The 15,231-nt window shown below is 43.6% G+C and overlaps 1 protein-coding gene across 1 annotated transcript in view; it reads left to right on the top strand.

The window, feature by feature from the left end:
• Nucleotides 1-15,231, top strand: part of LOC112267480 (cytoplasmic dynein 2 heavy chain 1) — a 313,178-nt gene that overhangs the window by 82,695 nt on the left and 215,252 nt on the right. The window contains exons 57-60 of the mRNA XM_042297612.1: nucleotides 2,107-2,244; nucleotides 4,210-4,323; nucleotides 7,683-7,843; nucleotides 14,770-14,893. Of these exons, the coding sequence (XP_042153546.1) occupies nucleotides 2,107-2,244; nucleotides 4,210-4,323; nucleotides 7,683-7,843; nucleotides 14,770-14,893 (537 nt within the window). The remainder of the gene's footprint in view (nucleotides 1-2,106; nucleotides 2,245-4,209; nucleotides 4,324-7,682; nucleotides 7,844-14,769; nucleotides 14,894-15,231) is intronic.

Here is a 15,231-nt window from a genome sequence, read left to right as displayed (position 1 = left end):
TTTGGGGCATAAAATCATCGAAGCTCTGCAGATTTTGTTGTGAGGATACAGAATCAATAGACCATTTGTTTTGGTGTTGCCCTCAGGTTGCCTGGTTCTGGTCTCAGGTTCAGGAATGGCTGAAAATGCATAACACTGATCTAAAATTGACCCTGGAAATAGTACTGTTAGGAGATCTGGAGAGACCGGGTCAGTCAATTACTAATATACCAATACTCTTAGTAAAAGTATTTATCTTCAACACGCAATCTGTAGATTCTATTCGATTAGATTAGATTGAAATTGTACGTTTAACATCATAGCAAAGGTGAAAGATATGTGTTGTGTAGAAACACGAAGTGGTTGGGCAGCAGAGATAGATGGGATGGGCTGAAGGAAGCTGAGGGTTGGGATGTGGAATTGGAGACAAGTGTGGGAAGGCGTCTCGAATGGGGAGGGGTCTGTGGGAGGGGTCTCGAATGGTTGAGGGGTCTGTGGGAGGGGTCTCGAATGGTTGAGGGGCAGCTATAGGGGAACTTGGAAGGTTCGAAGAAAATTGGAAAATTGATCAGAAATACAGTGTAGACATTGTTAATTTTGTAAATTACTATTGTAGCTGGAAACAGCTGATTTTTAATGGAATATCTACATGGGTGTACAGAGGCCCATTATCAGCAACCATCACTCCTGTTCGACACAAACAACGACACAGAGTTACACATGGACTAAAACAAACATACAGTCAATAATACAGTAGAAAAAAGTCTAAATACAGTTTCTTCTGAAACTCGTCAGTCTATTCTTGTTCGGAGAAATGAAGGCTATTCCATGCGAGAAATTGCCAAGAAACTGGAGATCAATGCTACTCCCTTCACAGAACAGCACAAACTGGCCCTAACCAGAATGGAAAGAGGAGTGGGAGGCCCCGGGACACAACTGAGCAAGAGGACAAGTACATTAGAGTGTCTAGTTTGAGAAACAGATGCCTCACAAGTCCTCAACTGGCAGCTTCATTAAATTGTACCGGCAAAACACCAGTCTCAACGTCAACAGTGAAGAGGAGACTCCGGGTTTTTGGCCTTCTAGGCAGAGTTGCAAAGAAAAAGCCATATCTTAGACTGGCCAATAAAAATAAAATATTAAGATGGGCAAAAGAACACAGACACTGGACAGAGGAAGATTGGAAAAAAGTGTTATGGACAGAAGAATCTAAGTTTGAGGTGTTCGGTTCACAAAGAAGAACATTTGTGAGACGCAGAAAAAATGAAAAGATGCTGGAGGAGTGAACCATCTGTCAAGCATGGTGGAGGCAATGTGATGGTCTGGGGGTGCTTTGGTGGTGGTAAAGTGGGAGATTTGTTCAGGGTAAAAGGGATCTTGAAGAAGGAAGGCTATCACTCCATTTTGCAACGCTATGCCATATCCTGTGGACAGTGATTAATTGGAGCCAATTTCCTCCTACAACAGGACAATGACCCAAAGCACAGCTCCAAACTATGCAAGAACTATTTAGGGAAGAAGCAGTCAGCTGGTATTCTGTCTATAATGGAGTGGCCAGCACAGTCACCGGATCTCAACCCTATTGAGCTGTTGTGGGAGCAGCTTGACCGTATGGTACGTAAGAAGGGGCCCATCAAGACAATCCAACTTGTGGGAGGTGCTTCAGGAAGCATGTGGTGAAATCTCTTCAGATTACATCAACAAATTGACAACTAGAACTCCAAAGGTCTGCAAGGCTGTAATTGATGCAAATGGAGGATTCTTTAACGAAATCAATTAAAAATTAATTATTTTTTAACTTATTTATAACGTCCTGACTATATTTCCTATTCATTTTACAACTCATTTCATGTATGTTTTCATGGAAAACAAGGACATTTCTAAGTGAACCCAAACTTTTGAATGGTGGTGTACACACACTAAACACACACCATATACACACACTATATACACACACTTAGCATTCACTTACAGTAATGCTCACACACAAACTCCCTGCAGCAAGCAGTGCATATGCAGATGTATGTGTTAACTGTCTTGTTTAGGATGAAACACTCTGCTGAATGAACATATAGTCTATCATGAGACCTAATTGTGACATCTGATGTGGTTGGCTTTCCCCCCCAGGCGGGCGTGTCTAAGCTGAATGAAGCGAAGGCATTGGTGGATGAGCTGAAGAGGCGGGCCGCTGAGCAGAGCACTCTGCTGAGGACCAAACAGCAGGAGGCAGACTCAGCCCTGCAGGAGATCACCACCTCTATGCAGGTGTGTGTGTGTGTGTGTGTGTGTGTGTGTGTGTGTGTGTGTGTGTGTGTGCGTGCGTGCGTGCGCGCATTGGAGTGTGCCTGTGCATTTGTGTATAGTTGTTTCTCTGAGCATGAGCTGTCTTTGTGCGTAGGTGTGTGTGACAAGTCTCTTTGACAACTCTTTAAGCCTCCGGGGACAGGCCTGGTCTGTCCGATTCGCCAAGCCGTTTCCGTGACAACTGCTGAACAGATTCTAATAACAGCTTCTTTCTCTGTTTGTGTCTCACTCTTCTCTGTCTCGGACAGCTATTCATTTTTCCTCCCATAATTCACCCTGATTATTCATAAGCCCACCGTGCATGGCCCGCCAGCCTCATATCCCAGAAATGTGTGTGTGTGTGTGTGTGTGTGTGTGTGTGTGTGTGTGTGTGTATTTGTAGTGTGTGTGTATTTGTAGTGTGTGTGTGTTTGTAATGTGTTTGTGTGTTATCTGGCTTGTGATGTGGCAGTGATATACTGGGACAGGGGTCCCCACAGGGACTTCCATCTCCTTCAGGCTAAGGTTTTGCATCAACTTTTCATCCAAACTTTCTCTGTGTCTTTGCCCTTCTCTCTACCTGCTACGCTCTACCGCATAGCTTGAGTGAGTGTGTCCTCATTCTTCATAGCTAATGTTTTCTGTTTCTTCCACTTTCCTCTTCTCCCTGATGGGTTGATGTATTGGGGAAAGCTCTGTTCATTAGTGAAGATATCTCACCATCTTTCTCTTCAGTCAAAGAGATGGAGGGAAAGAGAGAAAGAGGGAGGGTATTCAGTACCAGTCAAAAGTTTGGACACCTACTCATTCAAGGGTTTTTCTTTATTTTTACTATTTTCTACATTGTAGAATAATAGTGAAGACATCAAATCTATGAAATAACACATATGGAATCATGCTGTAACCAAAAAAGTGTTAAACAAATGAAAATATATTTTATATTTGAGATTCTTCAAAGTAGCCATCATTTTCCTTTATGACATATTTGCACACTCTTGCTGGTTAAGTTTGCCTTGAATTCTAAATAAATCACTGACAGTGTCACCAGCAAAGCACCACCACCTCCATGCTTCACGGTGGGAACCACACATGTGGAGATCACCCGTTCACCTACTCTGCGTCTCACAGAGACACAGCGTTTGGAACCAAAAATCTCAGAGCAATGTCCATTGCTCGTGTTTCTTGGCCCAAGCAAGTCTCTGCAGCAGAGGTAACTCTGGTTCTTCCTTTCCTGTGAGGGAGGTTGAGGGGAGGAGGGATGGGGTAAATTAGGAGGTTGAGGGGAGGAGGGATGGGGTAAATTAGGAGGTTGAGGGAGGAGGGATGGGGTAAATTAGGAGGTTGAGGGGAGGAGGGATGGGGTAAATTAGGAGGTGGAGGGGAGGAGGGATGGGGTAAATTAGGAGGTTGAGGGGAGGAGGGATGGGGTAAATTAGGAGGTTGAGGGGAGGAGGGATGGGGTAAATTAGGAGGTGGAGGGGAGGAGGGATGGGGTAAATTAGGAGGTGGAGGGGAGGAGGGATGGGGTAAATTAGGAGGTGGAGGGGAGGAGGGATGGGGTAAATTAGGAGGTTGAGGGGAGGAGGGATGGGGTAAATTAGGAGGTTGAGGGGAGGAGGGATGGGGTAAATTAGGAGGTTGAGGGGAGGAGGGATGGGGTAAATTAGGAGGTGGAGGGGAGGAGGGATGGGGTAAATTAGGAGGTTGAGGGGAGGAGGGATGGGGTAAATTAGGAGGTTGAGGGGAGGAGGGATGGGGTAAATTAGGAGGTGAAGGGAAGAGAAGAGACGGGGAGGATGAGGTGAGAGAATGAGGTGGTAGAAATGTGATATTTGTTTGATTCCGATGACTTTTCATTACCAATCAGTCTCCCTCCCTCTATCTCATCTTTCACCTGAGCCAGAATGGACTCACTTCCTCACCTCCCCTCTTTGTTCTGGGTTTCAGAATGCCAGTGACCAGAAGACTGAGATGGAGAAAATCAAAGGGAAGATTGCTCAGGAGGTGTCTAAGTGTGAAGAGAGGAAGGGGAAAATAGATGACGAGCTGAGAGAAGTACAGGTGAATACAACCAGAATATCCTTACAATACATGTCCCCACATTCACATCACTCTGTTATCTGTTGTTTATTTTGTCTTACCTCTGTTGTTGTACCTCTGTTGTCTTACCTCTGTTGTTGTACCTCTGTTGTCTTACCTCTGTTGTCTTACCTCTGTTGTTGTACCTCTGTTGTTGTACCTCTGTTGTTGTACCTCTGTTGTTGTACCTCTGTTGTTGTACCTCTTGTACCTCTGTTGTTGTACCTGTTGTTGTACCTCTGTTGTTGTACCTGTTGTTGTACCTCTGTTGTCTTACCTCTGTTGTTGTACCTCTGTTGTCTTACCTCTGTTGTTGTACCTCTGTTGTTGTACCTCTGTTGTTGTACCTCTGTTGTTGTACCTGTTGTTGTACCTCTGTTGTTGTACCTGTTGTTGTACCTCTGTTGTTGTACCTCTGTTGTCTTACCTCTGTTGTTGTACCTCTGTTGTTGTACCTCTGTTGTTGTACCTCTGTTGTTGTACCTCTGTTGTGTTGTACCTCTGTTGTCTTACCTCTGTTGTTGTACCTCTGTTGTTGTACCTCTGTTGTCTTACCTCTGTTGTTGTACCTCTGTTGTTGTACCTCTGTTGTTGTACCTCTGTTGTTGTACCTCTGTTGTGTTGTACCTCTGTTGTCTTACCTCTGTTGTTGTACCTGTTGTCTTACCTCTGTTGTCTTACCTCTGTTGTTGTACCTCTGTTGTCTTACCTCTGTTGTCTTACCTCTGTTGTTGTACCTCTGTTGTCTTACCTCTGTTGTTGTACCTCTGTTGTTGTACCTCTGTTGTCTTACCTCTGTTGTTGTACCTCTGTTGTTGTACCTCTGTTGTTGTACCTCTGTTGTGTTGTACCTCTGTTGTTTTACCTCTGTTGTTGTACCTGTTGTCTTACCTCTGTTGTCTTACCTCTGTTGTTGTACCTCTGTTGTTGTACCTCTGTTGTTGTACCTCTGTTGTTGTACCTCTGTTGTTGTACCTGTTGTTGTACCTCTGTTGTTGTACCTGTTGTTGTACCTCTGTTGTCTTACCTCTGTTGTTGTACCTCTGTTGTCTTACCTCTGTTGTTGTACCTCTGTTGTCTTACCTCTGTTGTTGTACCTCTGTTGTTGTACCTCTGTTGTTGTACCTCTGTTGTGTTGTACCTCTGTTGTCTTACCTCTGTTGTCTTACCTCTGTTGTTGTACCTCTGTTGTTGTACCTCTGTTGTCTTACCTCTGTTGTTGTACCTCTGTTGTTGTACCTCTGTTGTTGTACCTCTGTTGTTGTACCTCTGTTGTGTTGTACCTCTGTTGTCTTACCTCTGTTGTTGTACCTGTTGTCTTACCTCTGTTGTCTTACCTCTGTTGTCTTACCTCTGTTGTTGTACCTCTGTTGTCTTACCTCTGTTGTCTTACCTCTGTTGTTGTACCTCTGTTGTCTTACCTCTGTTGTTGTACCTCTGTTGTTGTACCTCTGTTGTCTTACCTCTGTTGTTGTACCTCTGTTGTTGTACCTCTGTTGTTGTACCTCTGTTGTTGTACCTCTGTTGTGTTGTACCTCTGTTGTCTTACCTCTGTTGTTGTACCTGTTGTCTTACCTCTGTTGTCTTACCTCTGTTGTTGTACCTCTGTTGTCTTACCTCTGTTGTCTTACCTCTGTTGTCTTACCTCTGTTGTTGTACCTCTGTTGTTGTACCTCTGTTGTGTTGTACCTCTGTTGTCTTACCTCTGTTGTTGTACCTGTTGTCTTACCTCTGTTGTCTTACCTCTGTTGTTGTACCTCTGTTGTCTTACCTCTGTTGTGTTGTACCTCTGTTGTCTTACCTCTGTTGTTGTACCTGTTGTCTTACCTCTGTTGTTGTACCTGTTGTTTTACCTCTGTTGTGTTGTACCTCTGTTGCTTTGTACCTCTGTTGTCTTACCTCTGTTGTTGTACCTCTGTTGTTGTACCTCTGTTGTGTTACCTCTGTTGTTGTACCTCTGTTGTTGTACCTCTGTTGTGTTACCTCTGTTGTTGTACCTGTTGTTGTACCTCTGTTGTCTTACCTCTGTTGTTGTACCTCTGTTGTTGTACCTCTGTTGTTGTACCTCTGTTGTTGTACCTCTGTTGTTGTACCTCTGTTGTTGTACCTCTGTTGTCTTACCTCTGTTGTTGTACCTCTGTTGTTGTACCTCTGTTGTTGTACCTGTTGTCTTACCTCTGTTGTTGTACCTCTGTTGTTGTACCTCTGTTGTTGTACCTCTGTTGTTGTACCTCTGTTGTTGTACCTCTGTTGTTGTACCTCTGTTGTTGTACCTCTGTTGTTGTACCTCTGTTGTCTTACCTCTGTTGTCTTACCTCTGTTGTTGTACCTGTTGTCTTACCTCTGTTGTCTTACCTCTGTTGTCTTACCTCTGTTGTTGTACCTCTGTTGTCTTACCTCTGTTGTTGTACCTGTTGTTGTACCTGTTGTTTTACCTCTGTTGTTTTACCTCTGTTGCTTTGTACCTCTGTTGTGTTGTACCTCTGTTGTTTTGTACCTCTGTTGTTGTACCTGTTGTTGTACCTCTGTTGCTTTGTACCTCTGTTGCTTTGTACCTCTGTTGCTTTGTACCTCTGTTGCTTTGTACCTCTGTTGCTTTGTACCTCTGTTGTGTTGTACCTCTGTTGCTTTGTACCTCTGTTGCTTTGTACCTCTGTTGTCTTACCTCTGTTGTTGTACCTGTTGTTGTACCTGTTGTTGTACCTCTGTTGCTTTGTACCTCTGTTGTGTTGTACCTCTGTTGTTTTGTACCTCTGTTGCTTTGTACCTCTGTTGTCTTACCTCTGTTGTTGTACCTGTTGTTGTACCTCTGTTGTCTTACCTCTGTTGTTGTACCTCTGTTGTCTTACCTCTGTGGTTGTACCTGTTGTCTTACCTCTGTTGTCTTACCTCTGTTGTTGTACCTGTTGTTGTACCTGTTATTTTACCTCTGTTGTGTTGTACCTCTGTTGTGTTGTACCTCTGTTGCTTTGTACCTCTGTTGTGTTGTACCTCTGTTGTTTTGTACCTCTGTTGTTTTGTACCTCTGTTGTCTTACCTCTGTTGTTGTACCTCTGTTGCTTTGTACCTCTGTTGTGTTGTACCTCTGTTGCTTTGTACCTCTGTTGTTTTGTACCTCTGTTGTTGTACCTCTGTTGCTTTGTACCTCTGTTGTTTTACCTGTCGTTTTAGAGGATACTGGATCGACCAACACAATCAAACACAGGTTTTGTCCATAGTCCAACAGCATAGCTGGCCTACATTTAACCTGGATAAGGCAGAGTGTGCTGTAGGGAACATCAAATCACAGACACATTCACACACCTGATCTTTGTTTAATCTGTGTGTGTGTTTGTCTGTAGCCCCTGGTGGATGAGGCTAAGCGAGCTGTGGGGAACATCAAGCCAGAGTCTCTATCAGAGATCCGCTCCCTGAGGATGCCTCCTGACGTTATCAGAGACATCCTGGAAGGGGTGCTGCGACTCATGGGCATCTTCGACACCTCCTGGGTCAGCATGAAGAGGTGAGAGATGCAGAGGGAGGAAAGGAGGTAGGGAGGAAAGGGGAGGAAAGGAGAGGGAGAGAGAAATTTAGTGAAAGAGAGATTTAGGGAGATAGAACTAGAAGAGTGATACAGAGAGAGAGAGAGAGTGTGTATGTGTGAAAAGTGCAAATCAATCCCAGAACAACAGCAAAGGACTTTGTGAAGATGCTGGAGGAAACAGGTACAGAAGTATCTATATCCACAGTAAAACGATTCCCTTAATGACATCACCTGAATGGCCGCTCAGCAAGGAAGAAGCCACTGCTCCAAAACCGCCATAAAATAACAGACTTTTTGGAGAAATGTCCTCTGGTCTGATGAAACAAAGAACTGTTTGGCCATAATGACCATCATTATGTTTGAAGGAAAAAGGGGGAGGCTTACAAGCCGAAGAACACCATCCCAACCGTGAAGCACGGGGGTGGCAGCATCATGTTGTGGGGGTGCTTTGCTGCAGTAGGGACTGGTGCGCTTCACAAAATAGATGGCATCATGAGGAAGAAACATTATGTGGATATATTGAAGCAACATCTCAAGACATCAGTCAGGAAGTTAAAACTTGGTTGCAAATGGGTCTTCCAAATGGACAATGACTCCAAGCATACTTCCAAAGTTGTGGCAAAATGGCTTAAGGACAACAAAGTCAAAGTATTAGAGTGGCCATCACAAAGCTCTGACCTCAATCCTATAATCATATAGAAAATTTGTGGGCAGGACTGAAAAAGCGTGTGCAAGCGTTAGTTACACCAATTATTTTCAATAATTTCTAAAGAAACACGATAGCCTACATACAGTACCAGTCAAAAGTTTGGACACACCTACTCATTCAAGGGTTTTTCTTTATTTTCACTATTTTCTACATTGTAGAATAATAGTGAAGACATCAAAACTATGAATTGCAAAAATATATATGTATTTTATATATACTTCATTTAACCAGGCAGGCCAGTTGAGAACATGTTCTCATTTACAACTGCGACCTGGTCAAGATAAAGCAAAGCAGTGCGACACAAACAACAACACAGAGTTACACATGGAATAAACAAACATACAGTCAATAACACAATAGAAAAATCTATATACAGTGTGTGCAAATGTATTAAGATTAGGGAGGTAAGGCAATAAATAGGCCCATAGTGGCAGGGTAGCCTAGTGGTTAGAGTGTTGGACTAGTAACCGGAAGGTTGCAAGTTCAAACCCCGAGCTGACAAGGTACAAATCTGTCGTTCTGCCCCTGAACAGGCAGTTAACCCACTGTTCCTAGGCCGTCATTGAAAATAAGAATTTGTTCTTAACTGACTTGCCTAGTTAAATAAAGGTAAAAAAAAAAATTATGACAGTTTAGCAATTTAACACTGGAGTGATAGATGTGCAGAAGATAAATGTGCAAGTAGAGATACTGGGGTGCAAAGGAGCAAAAATAAAAATAACAATATGGGGGATGAGGTAGTTGGTTGGGCTATTTACAGATGTGCTATGTACAGGTGCAATGATCTGTAAGCTGCCCGGACTGCTGATGCTTAAAGTTAGTGAGGGAGATATGAGTCTCCAGCTTCAGTGATTTTTGCACTTCATTCCAGTCATTGGCAGCAGAGAACTGGAAGGAAAGGTGGAGTTGGCTTTGGTGATGACCAGTGAAATATACCTGCTGGAGCGCATGCTACGGGTGGGTGATGCTATGGTGACCAGTGAGCTGAGATAAGGTGGTGCTTTACTTAGCAAAGACTTATAGATGACCTGGAGCCAGTGAGTTAGGCGACGAGTATGAAGCGAGGGCCAGCCAACGAGAGCATACAGGTCGCAGTGGTGGGTAGTATATGGGGCTTTGGTGTCAAAACGGATGCCACTGTGATAGACTGCATCCAACTTGTTGAGTAGAGAGTTGGAGGCTATTTTGTAAATGACATCGCCAAAGTCGAGGATCGGTAGGATGGACAGTTTTACGAGGGTATGTTTGCCAGCATGAGTAAAGGATACTTTGTTGCAAAATAGGAAGCCAATTGTAGATTTAATTTTGGATTGTAGATGTTTAATGTGAGTCTGGAAGGAGAGTTTACAGTCTAATAATAACACACATGGAATGTAGCCACCCTTTGCCTTGATGACAGCTTTGCACGCTCTTGGCATTCTCTCAAACAACTTCACCTGGAATGCTTTCCCAACAATCTTGAAGGAGTTCCCACATATGCTGAGCACTTGTTGGCTGCTTTTCCTTCACTCTGCGGTCCAACTCATTCCAAACCATCTCAATTGGGTTGAGGTCGGATGATTGTGGAGGCCAGGTCATCTGATGCAGCATTCCATCACTCTCCTTCTTGGTCAAATAGCCCTTTCACTGCCTGGAGGTGTGTTGTCCTGTTGAAAAAACAAATTATCTTACCACTAAGCGCAAATCAGATGGGATGGCGTACTGCTGCAGAATGCTGTTGTAGCCATGCTGGTTAAGTGTGCCTTGAATTCTAAATGAATCACAGACAGTGTCACCAGCAAAGCACCATCACACCATCACACCACCACCTCCATACTTCACGGTGGGAACCACACATGCAGAGATCATCCATTCACCTTTTTTATATTTTTTATTTAACCTTTATTTAACTAGTCAAGTCAGTTAAGATCAAATTCTTATTTACAATGACGGCCTACCAAAAAGCAAAAGGCCTCCTGTGGGGACGGGGGCTGGGATTGAACGGTAGTAAAAAGTTTGGTTTCACTTAGAAATGTCCTTGTTTTCCATGAAAACATACATGAAATGAGTTGCAAAATGAATAGGAAATATAGTCAAGACGTTGACAAAGTTATAAATAATAATTGTGTCCTTCAAACTTTTCTTTCTTCAAAGAATCTGTATCAATTACAGCCTCGCAGACTTTTGGCATTCTAGTTGTCAATTTGTTAGGGTTGAGATCCGGTCACTGTGCTGCCACTCCATTACAGACAGAATACCAGCTGACTGCTTCTTCCCTAAATAGTTCTTGCATAGTTTGGAGCTGTGCTTTGGGTCATTGTCCTGTTGTAGGAGGAAATTGGCTCCAATTAATCACTGTCCACAGGATATGGCATAGCGTTGCAAAATGGAGTGATAGCCTTCCTTCTCAAGATCCCTTTTACCCTGAACAAATCTCCCACTTTACCAGCACCACCAAAGCACCCCAGACCATCACATTGCCTCCACCATGCTTGACAGATGGTTCACTCCTCCAGCATCTTTTCATTTTTTCTGCGTCTCACAAATGTTCTTCTTTGTGAACCGAACACCTCAAACTTAGATTCGTCTGTCTACAGGAAACCAAGGCTAGATTTAACCTACTCTGCGTCTCACAAAGACATGCTGGTCAGAATCAAAAATCTGAAATTTGGACTCATCAGACCAAAGGACAAATTTCCACCGGTCTCATGTCCATTGCTCGTGTTTCTTGGGCCAAGCAAGTCTCTTCTTATTATTGGTGTCCTTCAGTAGTGGTTTCTTTAAAGCAATTCAACCATGAAGATCTGATTCACACAGTCTCCTCTGATGTTGAGATGTCTGTTACTTGAACTCTGTGACGCATTTATTTGGCTGAAATTTCTGAGGCTGGTAACTAATGAACTTATCATCTGCAGCAGAGGTAACTCTGGGTCTTCCTTTCCTGTGGCGGTCCTCATGAGAGCCAGTTTCATCATAGCGCTTGATGGTTTTTGTGACTGCACTTGAAGAAACTTTCAAAGTTCTTGAAATCTTCCGGATTGACTGACCTTCATGTCTCAAAGTAATGATGGACTGTTGTTTGTCTTTTCTTATTTGAGCTGTTCTTGCCATAATATGGACTTCGTCTTTTACCAAATAGGGCTGTCTTCTGATTGGCTCAAACAATTGATTGGCTCAAATGCTTTAAGAAGTAAAGAAATTCCACAAATTAACTTTGAACAAGGCACACCTGTTAATTGAAATGCATTCCAGGTGACTACTTCATGAAGCTGGTTGAGAGAATGCCAAGAGTGTGCAAAGCTGTCATCAAGGCAAAGGGTGGCAACTTTGAAGAATCTCAAATATAAAATGTATTTTGATTTGTTAAACACATTTTTGGTTACTACATGATTCCATGTGTTATTTCATAGTTTTGATGTCTTCACTATTATTCTACAATGTCGAAAATCGTAAAAATAAAGAAAAACCCTTGATTGAGTAGGTGTGTCCAAACTTTTGACTGGTACTATATTTCTGTGCGCATAAATGAGCACGGGACAGGACGGGATTGATTGTTGTCTGGAAGGGACAGGAACGATCCGGGTTTATAGATCTGTTGCAGGAACAGGACAGTACAGGTGCAAAATTGGCAAGACGGGACAGGAATTATTTTTCACTTCTGTGTCAACCTTTTAGTAGGACCAGACAGCAGTCAGTGTGTGTCCATAGTGTATTCTGTCTGTGTGTGTCCATAGTGTATTCTGTCTGTGTGTGTGTCCATAGTGTATTCTGTCTGTGTGTGTCCATAGTGTATTCTGTCTGTGTGTGTGTCCATAGTGTATTCTGTCTGTGTGTGTGTCCATAGTGTATTCTGTCTGTGTGTGTGTCCATAGTGTATTCTGTGTGTGTGTGTCCATCCATAGTGTATTCTGTCTGTGTGTGTGTGTGTGTCCATAGTGTATTCTGCCTGTGTGTGTCTCAAATCAAATCAAATGTATTTATATAGCCCTTCGTACATCAGCTGATATCTCAAAGTGCTGTACAGAAACCCAGCCTAAAACCCCAAACAGCAAGCAATGCAGGTGTAGAAGTACGGTGGCTAGGAAAAACTCCATAGAAAGGCCAAAACCTAGGAAGAAACCTAGAGAGGAACCAGGCTATGAGGGGTGGCCAGTCCTCTTCTGGCTGTGCCGGGTGGAGATTATAACAGAACATGGCCAAGATGTTCAAATGTTCATAAATGACCAGCATGGTCGAATAATAATAAGGCAGAACAGTTGAAACTGGAGCAGCAGCACGGCCAGGTGGACTGGGGACAGCAAGGAGTCATCATGTCAGGTAGTCCTGGGGCATGGTCCTAGGGCTCAGGTCCTCCGAGAGAGAGAAAGAAAGAGAGAATTAGAGAACGCACACTTAGATTCACACAGGACACCGAATAGGACAGGAGAAGTACTCCAGATAACAAACTGACCCTAGCCCCCCGACACATAAACTACTGCAGCATAAATACTGGAGGCTGAGACAGGCTGAGACAGGAGGGGTCAGGAGGTGTCCAACCATAGTGTATTCTGTCAGTGTGTGTGTGTGTCCATCCATAGTGTATTCTGTGTGTGTGTGTGTGTGTGTCCATCCATAGTGTATTCTGTGTGTGTGCGTGTGTGTGTGTGTGTGTGTGTGTGTGTGTGTGTGTGTCCATCCATAGTGTATTCTGTGTGTGTGTGTCCAACCATAGCGTATTCTGTCAGTGTGTGTGTGTGTCCATCCGTAGTCTATTCTGTCTGTGTGTGTGTGTCCATCCGTAGTGTATTCTGTCTGTGTGTGTGTGTGTGTGTGTGTGTGTGTGTGTGTGTGTGTGTGTGTGTGTCCAACCATAGCGTATTCTGTGTGTGTGTGTGTGATCATCTGTAGTGTATTCTGTCAGTGTGTGTGTGTCCATCCATAGTGTATTCTGTCAGTGTGTGTGTGTGTGTCCATCTGTAGTGTATTCTGTCTGTGTGTGTGTGTCCATCTGTAGTGTATTCTGTCAGTGTGTGTGTGTCCATCTGTAGTGTATTCTGTCTGTGTGTGTGTGTCCATCTGTAGTGTATTCTGTCTGTGTGTGTGTGTCCATCTGTAGTGTATTCTGTCTGTGTGTGTGTGTCCATCTGTAGTGTATTCTGTCAGTGTGTGTGTGTCCATCTGTAGTGTATTCTGTCAGTGTGTGTGTGTCCATCTGTAGTGTATTCTGTCAGTGTGTGTGTGTCCATCTGTAGTGTATTCTGTCTGTGTGTGTGTGTCCATCTGTAGTGTATTCTGTCAGTGTGTGTGTGTCCATCTGTAGTGTATTCTGTCAGTGTGTGTGTGTGTGTCCATCCATAGTGTATTCTGTCAGTGTGTGTGTGTGTGTCCATCCATAGTGTATTCTGTCAGTGTGTGTGTGTGTGTCCATCCATAGTGTATTCTGTCAGTGTGTGTGTGTGTGTCCAACCATAGTGTATTCTGTCAGTGTGTGTGTGTGTCCATCCATAGTGTATTCTGTCAGTGTGTGTGTGTGTGTCCAACCATAGTGTATTCTGTCAGTGTGTGTGTGTGTGTCCAACCATAGTGTATTCTGTCAGTGTGTGTGTGTGTGTCCAACCATAGTGTATTCTGTCAGTGTCAGTGTGTGTGTGTGTGTCCAACCATAGTGTATTCTGTCAGTGTGTGTGTGTGTGTCCAACCATAGTGTATTCTGTCAGTGTGTGTGTGTGTGTCCAACCATAGTGTATTCTGTCAGTGTGTGTGTGTGTGTCCAACCATAGTGTATTCTGTCAGTGTGTGTGTGTGTGTCCAACCATAGTGTATTCTGTCAGTGTGTGTGTGTGTCCATCTGTAGTGTATTCTGTCAGTGTGTGTGTGTGTCCATCCGTAGTCTATTCTGTTAAATGGCTTGTTGTAGTCATTAGTAACACTCATTAGTCTGTAAGCCATTCTAGAGGAAGTGTCTGAGAAAACCTAATCTGCAGTTGATGATTGTGTTAATTGAGTGAGTGCAGCCGCTCTGAGCAGTGTTAGGTGTGTGTGATACAGAGTGTGTTAGGATGTATATGACTAATAAACCGGGTGATTTGTCACTGTTAGCTCTTAATTAGAGTTAGAAGTTTTACTTCAATAACTTCAGGCTTGAATTAACATTAGCTGCCCCATTATCAGATCTGTGAGTCTCTCTCTCTGTCTCTCTTGTCTGTCTCGCTCTCGCTCTCGCTCTCTCTCTCTCTAGTTTCCTGGCTAAGAGGGGGGTAAGAGAGGACATAGCCACATTTGAGGCGAGGAACATCAGTCACGAGATCCGTCAGAGTGTGGAGGAGCTACTGACCAGAAACAAGGCCTCCTTCGACCCCAAGGTGAACTAGTTTGCCAAGCCAGTTAGTCTAGCTAGTTTGCCAAGTCAGTTAGTCTAGCTAGTTTGCCAAGTCAGTTAGTCTAGCTAGTTTGCCAAGTCAGTTAGTCTAGCTAGTTAGCCAAGCCAGTTAGTCTAGCTAGTTTGCCAAGTCAGTTAGTCTAGCTAGTTTGCCAAGTCAGTTAGTCTAGCTAGTTTGCCAAGTCAGTTAGTCTAGCTAGTTAGCCAAGCCAGTTAGTCTAGCTAGTTTGCCAAGTCAGTTAGTCTAGCTAGTTTGCCAAGTCAGTTAGTCTAGCTAGTTAGCCAAGTCAGTTAGTCTAGCTAGTTAGCCAAGACAGTTAG

This window comes from Oncorhynchus tshawytscha, linkage group LG14, assembly GCF_018296145.1.
Source record: "Oncorhynchus tshawytscha isolate Ot180627B linkage group LG14, Otsh_v2.0, whole genome shotgun sequence".
NCBI classification, from domain to species: domain Eukaryota; kingdom Metazoa; phylum Chordata; class Actinopteri; order Salmoniformes; family Salmonidae; genus Oncorhynchus; species Oncorhynchus tshawytscha.
Note: the sequence above shows the minus strand (reverse complement) of the source record. Positions and strands in the feature narration are given on the sequence as shown.